This window comes from Delphinapterus leucas, chromosome 13 (assembly GCF_059928025.1).
Source record: "Delphinapterus leucas isolate spDelLeu-1000000601 "Yukka" chromosome 13, BTC_Dleu_Yukka2, whole genome shotgun sequence".
NCBI lineage: Eukaryota > Metazoa > Chordata > Mammalia > Artiodactyla > Monodontidae > Delphinapterus > Delphinapterus leucas.
Window position 1 is genome coordinate 64086447 of NC_143141.1, and position 18793 is coordinate 64105239.

At 40.7% G+C, this 18793-nt stretch overlaps 1 protein-coding gene across 1 annotated transcript in view; it reads right to left on the reverse strand.

The window, feature by feature from the left end:
* Nucleotides 1-13599: 13599 nt before the first annotated feature.
* RMDN2 (regulator of microtubule dynamics 2) overlaps nt 13600-18793 on the reverse strand; it is a 69055-nt gene continuing 63861 nt past the window's right edge. The window contains exons 12-13 of the mRNA XM_089923267.1: nt 13906-13955; nt 13600-13800 (exon numbers count right to left, since the gene is read on the reverse strand). Of these exons, the coding sequence (XP_089779393.1) occupies nt 13695-13800; nt 13906-13955 (156 nt within the window). The 3' untranslated portion in view covers nt 13600-13694. The remainder of the gene's footprint in view (nt 13801-13905; nt 13956-18793) is intronic.

The window sequence follows — 18793 nt, forward strand, 5'->3', positions numbered from 1 at the left end:
ATTTATGATATTTATATTCTGTTTCACTGATCTGTACATCTATTTATTCACAATACCACTTTAATTATTATAGATTTATAGTACATTTTTCCACATCTGGGTGGTACAGTTGCCCTTCCTTACTTGACTTTTTCAGAATTTCCACAAGGATGCTTGCTGTTTGTTTTTCCATTTGAATCTTAGAACACAATAAAGAATCTTTTTAGTACTTTAATTGGAATTACACTAACCTTATCGATTGAGGAACTTTTGCTAACTTTTAGTATGCTGTCTTCTTAGTCAAAATACACTATGTCTTTCTATTTGTTCAAACCCTTGGAATTCTTAGATTTCTGCTTATCTATCAGGCATGAAACTTAGGTTTACTGCTAGATTTTTGATTTTGTTTTGTGATTATGGTAAAGGAGGTATTACTTTCTATTACATCTGCTAACTGGCTGTTATTTATATTTGTAGTGGTTATTGATTTCTACACATTTTTTACTGCACTATCTCAGTAAATTCTTATTTTTGAAAATAGTTTTGAAGTTAATTCTCTCAGGTTTTTTCATGCACGCAAGTTTATATACCTACATAAATAATGATATTTATTAGCCCTGTTAATATATTAGTTTCAAATGTTCTATTGTAATTGAAGTGTCTTTTCTAATTACAGCTAGTACTTCCAAAACAATATTAAGTAATAATAGTGAAGTCATCCTTATTTGGTCGTGACTTCAGTGCAAATCATTCTAAATTCTGTGTTAATAGCATAATGTGCTCAGATAAATATATTTTATCCTTTTAAGAAAGTACCCCTTTATTTATACTTTGTTAAGAATTCTTTTAATCAAGAAAGGGGGTAATCTCACCCTTTAAAATGTTCTACATGTTGTGTGCTTTATCATGAACATTTAGTAGAATATATATGTGTATGTGTGTGTGTGTGTGTGTGTATATATATATATAATTTATACATAAATAAATGTAAATACATTGGGAGATGCCAATTTTTAAAAGCTAATTCAAGCATGCAATTAAAGAGTTTGGAGACCAATGGGCTTAGAAGATTATAATAAAATAATTTATAGGGCTTCCCTGGTGGCGCAGTGGTTGAGAATCTGCCTGCCAATGCAGGGGACACAGGTTCGAGCCCTGGTCTGGGAAGATCCCACATGCCTTGGAGCAACTAGGCCCGTGAGCCACAACTACTGAGCCTGCGCGTCTGGAGCCTGTGCGCCACAAAAAGAGAGGCCGCGATAGTGAGAGGCCCGCGCACCGCAATGAAGAGTGGCCCCCGCTCGCTGCAACTAGAGAAAGCCCTCGCACAGAAACGAAGACCCAAAACAGCCAAAAATAAATAAATTAATTAATTAAAAAATTATATTAAAATATTAACATTTACCACATATGATGAACTCTTCTTTCCTTTTTAATGCAGAAGGCACTTCTGGATCTTGAAGGCTTTAAGGATCATCATTATGAATACTGATTATCTTATCGGTTGATAGAAGACTGGTTAACTGAGGCTCAGTCATTAGAAGGCTTTAGTTCTCCTCTGAAAAACTTTGATCTTTGTAGCCCTCTGAATGTCCTCCACTGTGTAAGACAGTTGTAGCAAAGCAGCAGTATGCTGGGTTCCCCCAGGCCCCCAACTCCCCATCATGTAGGCACCACAGTATGACAGAGGCAGGAATGGAGCATGAGTCAGTGTGGCCTGCGTCCAGCCTCTCTGGATCACACCTGGCACAAGTAGAGTGTCCTGACTGAAAGATCCCCTTTCTGGCAGAGGCAGGGTGGGAGTTGACACACCTATGGGCAGACCAGTCAAAGGGCGGAAAGGAACCAGTCCTCATAAAGATCCACTGCTTCAGCACAGTGGGACTTCCTGTCAGGGCCACTGCCAGAAGTCTTCCTGAGTAGATAACTCTGAAAAGTAAAGAAACACCAGTGTTCTCTGTAGTCATAAAAAGGGAGAAGATAGCTGGAGGGATAAACATCCCAACCAACAAACTCTTTTTATGGGATGTCTGGCTTTCTGCAAACTTTTACTGAACCAAGACATGTGTTCTTCTAAAATTAATACATGCAGGGCAAAAACTCAAAACAATATGCTGACTTATTTCGTAAAGATAATTCCCAGGCTAACTGTGGTTTGTTTTACATTGTCAACAAGAGTAGGGAGTGGGTGGGGAGGAATCTTGTAAAGTCTTAGAGATGAAAAGTTTGGGTTCACATGAAATGACTGCTCTGAAATCGACTAAATTCAATCTCTGTCTCCGTCTCTCCCTCTCTTGCAAATTTAATTTACCTTTAAAAGGATTTATTGAGCACCATGGAAACACAGAAGCAAGATAAGATGAGGTTTCTTTTAATGTATTTAGGGAATGAATACATGTGCATACGGAGTAGTTAAAAATTCAAAGAAATATAGAAACGAATAACAATATAAGTAGCATACACTGTGTTGTGAGAGGTCAGAGAACTCAGGACTGGTCATTGGGATTGTATCAAGAGGGGCACCTCTAAGTGGAGAAGAATAAGGGAGGAAGGGGGAAGGACACGTGGTTTACAGCTCCTTTTTCCCAGCAATGTTCCAATGCCACAGGCGCAAATCTACCTGCTCAACTTTCGATGCAGGGGATGTCTGAAGGTCTGTATGGATGATCTCACCATGGGACGGGGGGAAATCAGAGCTTCTGTCAGAATTTTTTTAATGTACTGCCCATGTTAAGGCAAGAAAGAAAAAATAAAAACTTGCCAGCAGCTGACAAGGATGCTTTTGGCTGTGGGATTATTGAATTTAGTGTCATGGAACTAGTCAGAGCAATTGAATCACGGAAGGAAGACACCCAATGAGCACATGAATACACTTACCAAGTGACACAACAATTCCACTTCTAGGTTTTTACCCCACCCTCCAAATAAAAACATGTCCTTAGAAGGACTTGTACCTGAATAGTCATGTCAGCTTCATTCATAATAACCCCAACTGCAAACAACCCCAAACAGGTGAATTGAGAAACAATTTGTTGCATATTCCAGCTATGCAATATTACAGCAACGAAGTGGAATGAACCATTGATATACCTAATAAAAACAGATGAATCTCCAAAATGTGCTCAGTGAAAGAATGAGCTCACTTATTCATTAATTGTTAAAAACAAGTAACCTATAGTGACAGAAAACAGATCTGTGGTTGCCTGACCCTGGGGTGCAGGTGGGAGATTGAGTGGGAAGGGACACGAGGGAACTGTCTGGAGTCATGCACATATTTTATACCTTGATTGTGGTAGGGGTGACACTGGCATAAACCTCGGTCTAAACTCATCGAACTGTACACTTGAAATGGTTGCATTTGGTTGTGTGTAATTTATATAGGGGACTGAGGCTGACGCGTAGGCTGGCAGATGTGGTGCACAGTCTGCTTGCTTGGATGATTCTTTTGAGACCTGACTCCATTCACTGGCTCCTCTCTTGATCAAGAACTTCAGTTGGAGGCTTCCCTGGTGGCGCGGTGGTTGAGAGTCCGCCTGCCGATGCAGGGGACACGAGTTCGTGCCCCAGTCTGGGAAGATCCCACGTGCCGCGGAGCGGCTGGGCCCGTGAGCCATGGCCGCTGAGCCTGCGCGTCCGGAGCCTGTGCTCCACAACGGGAGAGGCCACAACAGTGAGAGGCCCGCCTACCGCAAAAAAATAAAATAAAATAATAAAAAAAAAAAACTTCAGTTGGGGTCTAGCTAACTGTGTTCAGGAGAGCATTCCTCCCGGGGCCCATGTGTCCCAAGGAGGGTCCCTGCTCTGACAGCATGTCCAGCCCGAGATGGGGGAGAGAGGTCAGGAGGGGATGTGCAGCTCTCGCTTCCACAGCCCCAGCGAGCTGTCTCCTTTGTAAAGGAGCCCAGTGTTGACCGTACCTAGCTGAGTCAGGGAAAATCCATATAAACTTTCCCCTCACACTGCAATTTTTTGGCCAACTCCGTGAGCCAATTAAAGCAGTCCACGTTTAGGGGGGATTTTCAACTGTGAGATAGATCATAAGATCATAATCTCCATTAAGTATGTTATGAAACAAATTACAATTACGGAACAGTGGAAATTCACATATTTACATCAAAATTAAAAGGGAAACAAAGTATGACTATGAGCAACGTCTTTTGGAGAAATTACCACAACCAGATGTAAGTAAATTGTACCCTAAAGGCACCTTTCCAGGCCATTCCCATGAATTTGTCTTGTACAGGTCCTAAACTCCCTATCCAAAGCCCATCTTATTTATTTATTTATTTATTGGGTCTTCGTTGCTGCGCACGGGCTTTCTCTGGTTGCAGCGTGTGGGCTTCTCATTGCGGTGGATTCTCTGGTTGCAGAGCACAGTCTCTAGGCGTGTGGGCTTCAGTAGTTGTGGCACACAGGCTTCAGTAGTTGTGCCTCGTGGGCTCTACAGCACAGGCTCAGTAGTTGTGGCACACGGGCTTAGTTGCTCCGTGGCATGTGGGATCTTCCTGGACCAGGGCTCAAACCTGTGTCTCCTGCATTGGCAGGCAGATTCTTAACCACTGCGCCACCAGGGAAGCCCTCCAAAGCCCATCTTAAATACTGTTTTCCCGTCCAATGAACCATTTCCCCCACTGTGGGAGACACATGTATGATGTTGGCTAAGTTAACAATTATACAAATTTCAAGAAGTCTATCTTTGTTTGTAGAAGTCAAGCTGTTTAGCTGCCTTAAGCACTTTTTAGGTAAATGAAAACAAAAAAGGAAACAAAGAGTTAGTTCCTGAAGGACATAAAATCTTACATGGTTTAAGACTGATTGTATGGCTCCAAATATGATTTCTTTCTTCATTGCACAGGTCCCGGGCTGGGAGTCAGGACACCGGGGTCTGGTCCCTGCTCTCTCATGAACTAGGTATGTGACCTCCAGCAAATCTAACCTTTGTTCCAGTCCCCTCGATGGTCAGAGAAGGATAGCAGCACTTTCTCAACCCGTCTCAGCAAGTAAAAAGCGTTCATTGAAATATTAGGCATGGTAACACTTAGAAAAATTAAAAGTTTAATACGAATATAAAGCAGGCTTTATTTGGCATTTAAAAGAAAACTTTGAAAATGTTAGGAACATGATATATGTGCTGTCACTATACGTATACGTTGTAGGACCAGGTCTCTCAAGCAATAAAAATCTTCGGTTATCTTTTTATTTTCCAATCTGTTAACAATGAGCGCAAGGGTTAAGTATCCCCCAAAAGCAATACTCACCCCTACCACGTTGTCAGGGATGGTCCTTTAAATCATTTTAAGCTTCACACTAGAGTATTGCAGGAGTTACTTTATTGCTAAAACAACAGACTGAAAACTAAAGTCTAGAAATGGAATAAAATTAAAATTTCAAAATAAAAAAAGTAATTGAGTCATAGAAATGTCACAATGACTAACTCTAGTATGTGGTCTGTATTTCATTGAAGGAAGGCTTTGCCAACAAGATAATTGGAATTAAAAAAAGACGTCTGTATTGCTTTAAGGCGAGTAAGAGAGCATCTTGAATTTGCAGTGGAAGGGCTGGTCTTTGCATTGCCTCAGGCTTGCTGTCTCTTGTCTGGCCCCTGACCTGCCGGGCTTCTCCATCTCCTGCTCTGCCTCTCCCTTCCCTTTGCTCACTTCTCCTCTCTCTCTTTCTCTGCTCTCTCCCTGTCACATCACATCTGAGGATAGAAATGACTCTCTGTTTTCTCTTTTGGGAACCTTGGGAATATGAGAAGTGTTTTTCTCTTTCTTGAGGTGTTTGATTTAGCTTAACACTTGTTACGCGAGTCCCTACAGCTAGACAGGCAACGCGAAGGGGAGGGATGGATGGTCCTTGCCTCGCCTGGCTGAAGATCTGATGGTTGGGCTAAGAAAGAAGCCCAAAAGTGCCCTGCTATTTTGAGGAGGGAGAGAGCACATCTAGTCATGTGGCTCAGGAAGGTTTGGTGGCAGAACTTCCATCACTTGAGCCAGGCCTGGAGTGGCAGGGAGAGATTTCCACAAGTGGGCACTGGGGAGGGAAGGTGGCCCTAGAGGGTGAAAAATCCCAAGCCAGAGGGCAGAAGAGCACCAGGCAGGTCTGAGCAACAATCAGTCCAGTCTGGCTGGAACACAGTGCATGTATGCGGTGAGGGGTGAGGGAGGCCTGCTGGAAAGACAGACTAGGTTGGAGCAGGGGGGCACAGGGCATTCTTGAAGGCCTTGCTGCAGACTCCGGCCTTTATGCTCCAGGCAGTTGGAAGAATATGGCGAGATACTGGTATTAGTCTGCTCTTATTCAGGGCACTCACTTGCCCCCCACCCCCCGCTCCTTGTCCTTCCCCACCCCCTAAGAGCACCCCTGCCCCTGCACCAGGAAGGCTTGAAGAGCCCCTCGGCCTGCAGTGGATGTGGTGGGCAGGGTGACCAGTGAGCACCTTCCACCTCCACATCAGTGGCCCCAGGGACAGCTTGCTCCTGGGGCCTGCACTGAGCTTTACACCCTGACTTGGACTCCAAAGAGAAGGACATGAACAAGGTGCTGCTTTGTCCCCTGCTCAGGGTCCACCACGATCTGGGCTTCCAGGCTTTCTGGGACCTCCTCACGCCTGGGCTGTGATGTGGGCTGGGAACTGGAGGTGATGAGGCTGGGCAGAGCTGGGCTGCCCAGCCTGGCTCACTGTGCTCCAGGGACTGGGGTTCTCCCAAGGCGCACTCACCCTGGGGAAGCAGCACAGCCGGGGAAGTCACCGCACACCGTTAGGAACAGCAAGTGAGGCTGAGAGGAGCTTTTCTAAACCATTCGAAATGAAAACTAAATGTCAATCCATCATGCTAGGGGAAAGACCAACGTATCTATCCAATATCCTCTCTATAGAAAATGATGCTAACAAAATTAACGTCTTAAGATGAAGTGAACAAAGAGTATGTGAGAAAACATAGGAAAAAAGTATCCTAGAGGTGTGCCTCAGAGTTAATAAGTAATAATGATATGTTATTTTTCTCGATTTTGTAATATTTGTGGCATCTGTCAGCTTTTAAAACTTTATAATTGGCTGTGATGTCTCTCATTCGAAATAAAGTTACTTTCATACCTAATTTTGTATTCTTTTTCTTAACCAATACTCCAAATTGTATAAGCTTGAGGCTCACAAACTTGGATCCGTCCTTGGATGACTCCATATTAGCTCAATATACATGCGATTATTTACGACTGCTGGGTACCCTGAGCTCCTAGGACTGAAGAACATTAAGGAAATAAAATGCATTTCAAAAAAAGAGACAAAATAAATAACTGATTTGGTAGCTTGGCTGGAAAATCACTATCTTCATGACTGGAACCTTTTAAAAATTAGGACAGACAATGTTACGCGCCAGACGATTTCCACACTACACCACAGTCTGCCCGATTGGAAGGGGCTGTCCAATGAGGGCTCTGCCAGAGGCAAAGTATGTAATGCCATTTCTACCTGTAAGTTTCAGCAGACTATTTTCCCAATCAGGTTTCCCAATTTAAATTAGTTAGTATATGGCAATACAAAGTAATTAAGGAGGAAAGATATACTTTAATTCTCTATATGCAAACTCTATTGGCCAAAATTTAAGAATGCTATATAAAAGCAAACGAAAAAATTATCTCAGAGTTCTAACCAAAGTCCAATTAAGTAGTTAATTTCATAGTGCAATTGCTCAACTTGCTTTATTTTATAGAATGGATATATTTGAATATTATAGAAACTTTTTTAAAAAACTAAATATGTTAGAGTTTGCTACATGCAAAATCATGGTTTATGGGACTGGAAAGTGCCACAGTTACAACTCTCCAAATTACAATTTCTGTCTTTCAAAATCCAAACCATGGACAATGTATATGAATCAACTGTTTTCATGATATTGGTCAGCAGGAAAGAAAGGACAGTGATCCCTGAGAGACAGGTAATGAACAAAGTTAAGCCCTACAATTGCCCCAGATCACTGTCTGGAGAGAGTTTCCAGGCAACAGTGCACAGCAGGAAAACCATAAAGGAGTCCCACCATCTCCTTGAGTTGAGGAGACAAATTAATCAACACAATGCCAATCAAAGTCCCATCTAGATTTTTTATGTTAGAAATTTAAAAACTGATTCTAAAATTCATATGCAAACACAAAGAACTTAGAATAGCCAAGAGGAGTTAGCAAAGGAACACTCCTGGAGGAATGTCTGATTTTAAGACAGTAGGAAACTAAAGTAACCAACAGAGTGTGGTATTGGCATTATTACTAATAGATCAATGGAACAAAATAGAAAGTACATAAATAGACCCACATATATATGGAAAATTGATTTTTGACAAAGGTGCAAAGGCAAGTCAGTGGAGAAATGATACCCTTTTCAGCAGATGGTGCTGGGACAACTGTATATCCATATACACAACAAATGGACTTCAATCCATAACTCAGACCATATACAAAAATTAACCTAGAATGGGTCACAGATTTAAATGTAAAACCAAAAATTATAACACTTTTAGAAGAAAATATAGGAGAAAATCTTTATAACCTTGGATTAGGCAAAATATTTAGATACAGCACCAAGAACAAGATACATGAACGTATGAATTGTTTTATCAAAATGAAAAACATTTGTCCTGTGAAAGACGCTGTTAGGGAAGACAAGCCACATGGAAAGAAAACACTGGCAAATTACACATCTGATAAAAGACTTCTATCCAGAATATATAAAGAACTCTCAAAATTCAACAAAAAAGAAAACAAGTATATCAATTAAAATATTGGGCAAAAAAATTGAATAGAGACTTCACCAAAGAAGATATATGAATAGCAAATAAGCACATGAAAAAATGCTCAACGTAATTTGACATTAGGGAAATGCAAATTAAAATCCCAAGTAGATATCACTACACACATAGACTAGCAGCTAAAATGAAAAAGACTGACTTTATTGTATAACAGAGAACTACATTCAATATCTTGTAATAACCTATAATGAAAAATATGTAACTGAATCACTTTGCTGTACATCTGAAACTAATACAATGTTGTAAATCAACTATACTTCAATTAAAAAAAAAAAAAAGACTGACCATAACAAATGTTGTTAAGAAGGTGGAAAAGTGGAACTCTCATACACTGCCGGTGAGAATGTAACATCATACTTTGGAAAACAGTTTTGACAGTTTTTAAAAATACTAGACATAAATCAACTATATAATTCAGCCATTCTACTCTTAAGTATCTATCCAAGAGAAATGAAAGCGTATGTCAATTTGAATAATTTATATGAATACTCATATATTTATTTGTAATTATCAGACACTGGAAACTGCCCAAATGTTCATTAACAAGTGAATGGAGGGGAAAAAACCTGTGGTGTATGTAATAAAACACCCCTCAGCAATAAAAAGGAATGAACTATTATTACACACTATGACATGAATGAATCTCAAAATAATTATGTTGAGTGAAAGAAATCAGACAAAAAAGAGAGTACATAATGTACAATCCAATTATATAAAAGTCTAGAAAATGCAATTGCTAGTAACAGAAAACAGAGCTGAGGTTGGAGATGGGAGGTGCAGGGAGAGTCAGGAAAAAGGGGTTGCAAAGGAGCAAACTTTGCTGTTTATTTGTGGTGATAGTTTCATGGAGATATATATCTCAAAACATATCAAATTGTACACTTTAACTGTACATTTTTTGTAGGTCAATTATACCTCAATAAAGCTATTTTTAAAATGTATGATTTGACTTTAGGCATCTAGAGCAAAATATAGGTTTGGGAGCTGCAAAAATCATAGAACATCAAGATATTAACTATATTTGGTTCTAAAATGTGACTTTGTCTTTACTTGTGCAGTGAAATATTCTTCTTAATTGCCCAACAGTAGGTCATATAGTCCATAATGAGGCTCTCCCTACACACACAGATCAAGTGGAACTAGTCATTTACAACAGGTTTCACCATCCTCCCTTTTTTCTCTTTCCTTATCTTGGGTGGAGAAGGTGGAAATATAAAAACAGATTTAATACAAGGCAAGATACACAACAGGTTGTTGGGAATTTATGATGTGAAACCAGAAAATGGGTATCAATATCCAAAGAGAAAAGGAAAGATTTTTCTTTGCTCTCTACTTTTCTTTTCCTTATTTCCTTACTATCCCTCTCTACCCCCCCCATTTTTATACCATTTCTGCCTTTCCCTTCCTTCTTTTTTTTCCTGCTCTCCTTCCACCTTCTGTCTTTTACTCCCTGCATCCCCCCATTTGTTGGCAGGATTGCATGGTGGTTCAGACCACAGCTCGGACTCTGGAGCTGACTGCCCAAGTTCAGATCTCATGCTGTGTTAGGCATGGTATTTAATATCCCGTGCTTCAGCTCCCCTATCTGTAAATGGGATAATAACAGAAGTTCCCTCCTCATAGGGTTGCTGTGAGGATTACGACAGGAATAAAGACACAGACCTACTGGAGAACGGACTTGAGGATATGCGGAGGGGGAAGGGTGAGCTGTGACAGGGCGAGAGAGAGCCGTGGACATATATACACTAATAAACGTAAGGTAGATAGCTAGTGGGAAACAGCCACATGGCACAGGGATAGCGGCTCGGCGCTTTGTGACCGCCTGGAGGGGTGGGATAGGGAGGGTGGGAGGGAGGGAGACGCAAGAGGGAAGAGATATGGGAACATATGTATATGTATAACTGATTCACTTTGTTATAAAGCAGAAACTAACACACCATTGTAAAGCAATTATACCCCAATAAAGACGTTAAAAAAAAAAAAAAGGGCTAACATAGGCAAAACACTTAGACCAGGTAGAACCATGCAAGTGTTACCATTCTCAGACCTCTTTCCCTCCCTCCCATCCTCCTCCATCTATGCCAAACACATTGGACTCCACTCGGTTAAATGGAAAAGGCCCTGGGTTCAAAGACGGGTTCCGAAGGCATGAGATTCCAAGACCTGGTACCTCGTCCTGGCTCAGCCACTCACCAGTTCTCTTAGATATCAGAGACTAAACTGTTTACCGGTAAAACGAGAAGGCTGGTCTAGACGATTGTCTCTACGGTCTCATCCACCTGTTTATACGGCTATTTATAATTCAGAAGTATGCAAAAATTATCAGATGAAAAGCTTTTTGACAACTTTTAGGCACAAGAGAGATTTTCATGTTACAATGAAGGATATTCAGTACTTAGAAAGATAACTAACATTGCAAATTACATGGACATGACAATTGTTAAAATTTTAGTGGAACACTGCGTTACTTCTTGAATGTTTTATGAGAAGTTTTAACATGCACCTTATTATCTTCTGAAATCAAACACATTCAAGAAGTTCTGGATCGGAACTCCCCCTTCCGAAAGCCGTGCGTGAACTCTCTTGAAAGTTTAGGAGTTTGTGTACTTTGTCTGTGGTGCAGGCTGTACCACTGGCTTGGCCTTGGTGACCCACCAAGAGAAATCGTTTCAGAAACACTCGGCAGCTATTCTGTCTTCTCCCAGGTCAGCAGAATGAGTGGTGAGTGAAGCAACTACAGAAGGAGTTCACAGTGGTTCACTCTGTGTGAAATTCACTGGAGTAAGTGAAATAATTTACATATAATGCTGCCATCCGAAAACACTACTCAGCTTTTAAAAGGCGGGGAGGTGGATTTAATGTGGAAACCGTCTTTAGCTGGCTTCATCACACATAGATGCTTTGATTTTATGACTTGATGAAGACTAGCTATGACCAGGCGTGACCCTGGAACAGAGCACAGAACACGGCTTTGATGTTAATTTGAAGGGGATATGGTATTACCATGGTGAGGAGGGAGATTTCCTCCATTAACCTCCTACTGAAAAATCTGTCCAATGTTTCAGACATTAACAAGATTTTAAAGATTCAAGTAACTTTTAGAAATGTTACACTCCTATTGGGTTAAGTCCTTATTCAGGAACTGATCACTCAATCAAGGGACATCAACTTGTCCACTGAAAACGTATTGACTACAAGGACCAAATGGGAATTCTGTTAAAACAAGATTGATTAGGTCTTGTTATGTTTCAATTATGATCCCAAGTCCCACCATCACCAAAGAGCGTTCCCGCTGTTTCTCATAATTCTTAGCGGAAGTCTTTGTACCACTCTCTGCTGGAATGAGCTGCTCCTACAAAGCCTACAATGTGGTTGATTCTACATTATTTTCTGCTGCTAGAATCACCTGTCTTGACTTGCACATTCACCTAGCTGTTTAGAGATAGCTAGAGGTAGCCATGGCCTTGTGGATACTGTGTATCCGTGAGGGTACCTGTAAAACTCTTGTCCCTTCCAGCTAGTAGTTTCAGTGTTAGACCAATTGTCAGAGTTTCGGCAAGAATCAGTTGGATTGATTTAGGTATCTCTATGGGCCGTTATAAAAGACAAGAGGGAGAAACTAGCTCAGATTGATTAACTGGTATCACTAAGTCAAGGCTTGAAATTGAGTGCGTAAGTGTGTGTGTCCGTGCATTTGGGATAGCAAACAATAAATTTAAGCTTTGACCTGATTTCCAGGATAAGGCTGGTTAAAGGGTAGTGGGGAATCTAGAAATCACTGCTAGGTAAGTTCAATTTAAAAATCCTTTTAGAGTCATGTACCAAAATGTTCATTGCAGCTCTATTTACAATAGCCTGGAGATGGAAACAACCTAAGTGTCCATCATTGGATGAATGGATAAAGAAGATGTGGCACATATATACAATGGAATATTACTCAGCCATAAAAAGAAACGAAGCTGAGCTATTTGTAATGAGGTGGATAGACTTAGAGTCTGTCATACAGAGTGAAGTAAGAAAGAGAGAGACAAATACTGTATGCTAACACATATATATGGAATTTAAGAAAAATATGTCATGAAGAGCCTAGGGGTAAGACAGGAATAAAGACACAGACCTACTAGAGAATGGACTTGAGGATATGGGGAGGGGGAAGGGTAAGCTGTGACAAAGCGAGAGAGAGGCATGGACATAAATACACTAACAAACGTAAGGTAGATAGCTAGTGGGAAGCAGCCGCATCGCGCAGGGAGATCAGCTCGGTGCTTTGTGACCACCTGGAGGGGTGGGATAGGGAGGGTGGGAGGGAGGGAGACGCAAGAGGGAAGAGACATGGGAACATATGTATATGTATAACTGATTCACTTTGTTATAAAGCAGAAACTAACACACCATTGTAAAGCAATTATACCCCAATAAAGATGTTAAAAAAAAAAGATTTCCATAAAATGAAATTACAAGATTAAAGAGTTTTTATATTTTTAATGTTGTAGATACACTGTACCAAATGTTTGTGTCAAAATGCCCTCCCAGCAGCAGTGTATGAGAATGGTCCATCTCATGGCATCATTGCCAGCATTGAACGTTTCTTTAAAGGAAAAAAGAAATCCTTGCTAATTTGATGGTAAAACAGTATCTTATTGTAATTTTCTTCACATTTTTAAAATTACTAGTTGTATTTCCCCTTTTGTTTTTCCTCTCCTATCAACAACTCGTTCATGTCCTTTGCCTTTTTTTCCATTTTTCATTCACGTTAATGAAATTATTTTGTTTTGTAAAGTCACCATTGAAGCAGCAATAAAACACTCACTTGAGTTCATTTTATTGAATTGACTTAAATATTTTATTCTGAAGACTATAGTTTAATAGGAAAAATATAAAGCGTACATGTTTAAAGATCATTTTGTAGTGACATTATAGGAAATAGATTCCTCCAAATAACATGATTAGTTTTGTAGTGCTACTAGTGGAATGCCTTCTGCAGAAACGTGGTTTTGCCTTGATATCTGAGCACATTACCCTTACATCAGAAAAGAAAAAAGGATAATAAAAAAACACAACTTTGATTAGTTTAAATTTTAGTAGACCACATCTGATTTGTTGAAGAGCAAGTTCTTTTATTTACCTCTTCAAGGAAGTGTTTATTTTTTTCACCTCTTTCTGTGCATCTTTATCCTATAAAGAAAATACAAATACACAAAAAGATTTCACACATTCAACCTCATACTCTAGGTACTTTGAAGTAGACTTTTGTTGAATGAGGGAATACTCTTTTAAAGACCATTACAAAGAAACTGTGCATTTCTTAGGACCAGGCATGAATCAGATCTCTGAAAATGTAAGTGATGTGGAGAGTGATTTCCAGGCTCTTCCTCCAGCTGCTCTGGAGTGGTGGATACAGGAAGGTGAGCCCCTTCTATAGAAGCTGACACACTGGATCCGCCAGCGTGTTAATGATAACATTGTATTCTTCTTCAACTGTAACATGTGGAAAAGGTCCTGGTCCTAGCAGCAGAATTTGAAGAAATCTGAGATTCCTCTGTAAGATCCAGACAAGATTCCACTACAAGATCCAAACTACCTACTTTATCAGGTAGTTTATATTTAAGATGAAAAATCATGTAATATGTTTTATAGGACTCCACATGTGTTATTTCCTTAAAACAAGTGTGGAAGTTAGGAAGAGTAGAAACAAATTCAGATGGTAAGGTACTCCTATGCGCTTTTGTGTTTAACAGACACTGAGCATCTATCAGAAAGGATTTAAGGAATGTTAACACATTTAAAATAAACAGATGAGGAAAACTGGACAAGGTAGATTTTGGAAGTAGCTGTTAGCCAGATTTTTTTAAAAACTGGAAGTTCTTTAATAGTTTTAATCATAAACATTAACACACTGATTCTACTGTAGTGTCTGATCAACTAGGAGTATACCTTCTATCAAATCAATATTTTTGAAGGTTGTAAGAAAATATGGTTAATGAATCTATGATAGTGATGCATTATTTAAAAGAACTTATAAAAAGCCATAATTCATGTTTATCTTTGTAATCCTAGGGCCAGCTCAGTGCCTGGTACCTAGAAGACCCTAAATAAATGCCTGTTAAACAAGTGGTTAGACACCGGAGCTCAGTAACAATTTCCCAAATCTAGGAACCAATTTCTTATGTAGATGAGAGACTTATTTCAACTAGATGCCTAAAGAAATGAATATGCTCAAACTACAATAAAAGATTTAAAATTAAGATCATGGCTTAGCAATATTTGCCCTCAGGCACCACAAAGAATTCCTTCAACTCCCACCCAATCCAACTGCCAACACACACACACACACACACACACACACACACACACACACACACACCCCTCCCACTTTACCTCCTTCCCAGGGTTTCCACCTAAGTCTTTATTTATTTTTAATGGATAGAGGACACTGGCAGTGCCTTTTAGCTTAAGAAACCCCCCACCAACTAAAAGCAGCACCTCCAGTCATGCTTTCCTCTGTCACTGCCCCAAATGTACCCCCTTCAGATCATGAATCCTCTTCGGTGCTCACCCCAAAACTGCTCTTCTCTAGTCTCTCTTCCCTGACTCAACCTCACACTCCTCCCCTTTTTCCCAAACAGAGCTCCCTGGAACCCCTGTTAGAAGGCTTGTTTTGAAGTCATTTCTGCATAACCAGCAATGTATTTGCTAAAAGAATATTTCTGAGGGGCTCGGGAAGAGGATGAGGGAGTGGTTAGAGCCAGTGGTACAGGATAATTGCTCTCGACCATTTCTTATAGCTGTTAACAAACTCCTGGTCACTCTCCTTTTACTTTTATTTTTTATGACTTTGGTGCCTTGGTCTCCACACCGAGTTCCGCCACCACTGTTGGAGACTTCACTGTTCCCACGGCCCGTGTATCCCAGCCTTTTAGAAGCGTGTCTCCTCGTCTTCCCCACCACGCCCGCGAGTGCACCCTGGGCTGTGTCAGACCTAAAACTGCTCCACCTCTGAAATAGGCATCCTGTTCTCTGAACACTGCCTATCCTTTGGGGTCATTTATCCAATTACGCTCAATACATCAAATTTTCAACCTTCAATAGGTTCATGGAGCGATTTTATCCTTCTTGCTCTCTATCAGCTTTTTCCTGCCTTGACTTATTTTCTACCCACCTTAGATTCCACACCCTCCTACTCTCACTCAAAGACTAAAACCCTTTCTCCCCTGGGGCACTTACCCTGGTTCACTACAAACCCATCGATTCCTCTATCTAGCCTGTGACAAAAGGACAGGACCTTAATGTGCTTTGGATCCCACCGTCTCCGGCTTCCTGGTGACCTAATTTTATCAGTTATCTCCCCCCTCTCTAGTCTTTCTTGAACCCTTCCTTCTTTGCTGGCTCTTTCTCATTACTATTTAAATATGCTCCTAGATTTTCCATCCAAAACAAAACTATTTCTCAATTCAAGCACTGCTTTAACTTCTACCTTACATCTCTCCTCTCTTTCCCATCAAATTATTGGAGCAGTGTCTGCATATACTGACCGGATGTTCTCACCTCTAGTGCTCTGCGCTCTGTTGCCTCCTATACTGTTCCACTGAAACAGGCTGGGTTAAGATCACCAATGACATAGGCATCATTAACTTCATCTGCTCATTACAGTCTTGACTCCCCTAGAGTGTCTGACAGAGTTGACCACTTCCGCCGTCCCTTGGATTCTGGAGTCCTGTCATCTTTGGCCACTTCTTTCAATCTCATTTGTAGGTTTCTTTCCCTCCCATTACACTGGAGTTTCTCAGGGTTGATCCTTTGCCCTCTGCTTTTCACACACTATATAACCTCTCTGGATGATTTCTGCCATACTTGTGGTTTCAGACATTTATATGCCAAATATTCAATCACTTAATGGATCTGAAAATCTCACAAACACAAACTCCAAATGTCCAAAACTGAACTCTCCTTGTCTACCAAATCTGGTTCTCCAATATACCCTGTGTCCATAAAGGGTACTGCCACCTGCCCTGGTCAGGTTCCCATGCCAGAAACCGAGATGTCATTCTTGAGTCCTCCATCTTCGATATCCAAGTCCTGTAGACAATACTACCTACAAATCTGTTGAATCAGCCCTCACCTCTTCACTCCTCACTGCCATCATCTTGGCCCAGGTCATCACCTCATGTTTGTGTCATTGCAGAAGTTATCTAAATTGTATTCCAACTTCCAATTTTGCTCTCCTCCCATCCAAGTCAATCTCCACATGGTAGCTATTATGTCCTTCTAAAAATCTCATTGTTTTTCTTGCTGCTTAAGACCCTCTAATGGTTTTCTCTTGCTTTTAAGAAAAAGGTATACAAGGCTCTCATCTCTTCTCTCTCTCAAGAACTCATCATTTCAGCAATATTGTACACTTGATACAGTGCTTTTTCACATATTTCTCAACTCCAAACCTTTCTATTTATCTTTCTATTTCTATTTAATAAAATATGGTGTGTACACCACCCGCATCAGTACCACCGGGGATATCTGAATCACTTATAAACTGTGCTTGTTTGTCCATGTTTCCATTCACCCTTGCCATGTGGGTACATATTTAAACACAAATAGAATAATTAGAACACATGTTTTGTATTCTACGCTTTTTCCGTTACATTAAAAGGTATTTTCTGATTAAACAAAGTCCTTGTAAATACGTTTAGAGCTGCGTACAAAACTGAAACTGATCAGCTGATCAACAGTGATGCAGTAAAGGAAAATGCCTCAATTACTCACCATAATGTTTCATGGTTTTTTTTTTTTTTGCGATACGCGGGCCTCTTACTGTTGTGGCCTCTCCCGTTACGGAGCACAGGCTCCGGACGCGCAGGCTCAGCAGCCATGGCTCACGGGCCCAGCCGCTCCGCAGCATGTGGGATCCTCCCGGACCGGGGCACGAACCTGCGTCCCCTGCATCGGCAGGCGGACTCTCAACCACTGCACAACCAGGGAAGCCCTCATGATTTTTTTAAAGACAAATACCCATGTATTCGATTTTTCATCAACAACTCTTATTAATCTACTGAAGAGGGGTTATCACATTGTTTATTACATCTCACCAAAATCTGCATTCAACTTTTCTAAGAATGCATCACAGTTCTACATCTTTACATGGTATTATTTTCAGTAATATGTCATTTGGCAGAAGTCTAATTATATGTTGAATTGTGTACTAAAGGGTTCTTCTTGATAGAGTATTTTTTTTCCCTGAGTATGAATTTTCTTATATAAAATCCAGATGAAGGCATTTCTACATTGACTTGAGGCTTAAGGAACTCCCAAGTGTGAGAACTTTAAGGCTAAGGTGAGATCATTTCATTCATGACACTGAGAGTGTCTGATACAGTAAAAGTCCTCATGTGCCCTGGAGTGCTGCTCTATGAGTAATGGGTTTCCCATGTTTATTTCATTGAATTGCTTCTCCAGCATGAATTGTCTGGTATTTCCCAAATGGCTTCCTCCTCCTGGTAAAGACTTGCTGTGTCCCTTCCTGTTTGAGCTTTCTGTGCAGACCAAGGCCTGAGAGATGGCTGAAGGCTGCAGCGTTTCTCCCCTGCGTGAACTCTCTGGTGTCTATAAAGGTTAGAGCTGGGAGTGAAGGTTCCTCCAAATTCATTACGTCTCTAGGGTTCCTCTCCAGTGTATGCTGTTTCATGGCTAAGGTTAGAGCATCAACTAAAGGCTTTACCACATAGATGATATTCTTATGGCTTCTCTGCAGTGTGATTCACTTGTGTCATTTGAAGGATGAATTATTACTGGAGGCATTTCCATAATGATTACAAAGGGTTTGTCTCTGGTGTGAACAAAAGGTAGCTCTCTGGCTAAAGTGTTTCCCACATTCGTTACATTTACGGGGCTTCTCTTCAGTGTGAGTTAACACTTGTTCAGTCAGTGTGGAGCTGTGAGTGAATATTTCCCCATTCTCACTATGTTCAGAGAACTCCTCTCCCGTGTGAAATCTCTGCTACTGAGGAGATGAGAGGCTGTTA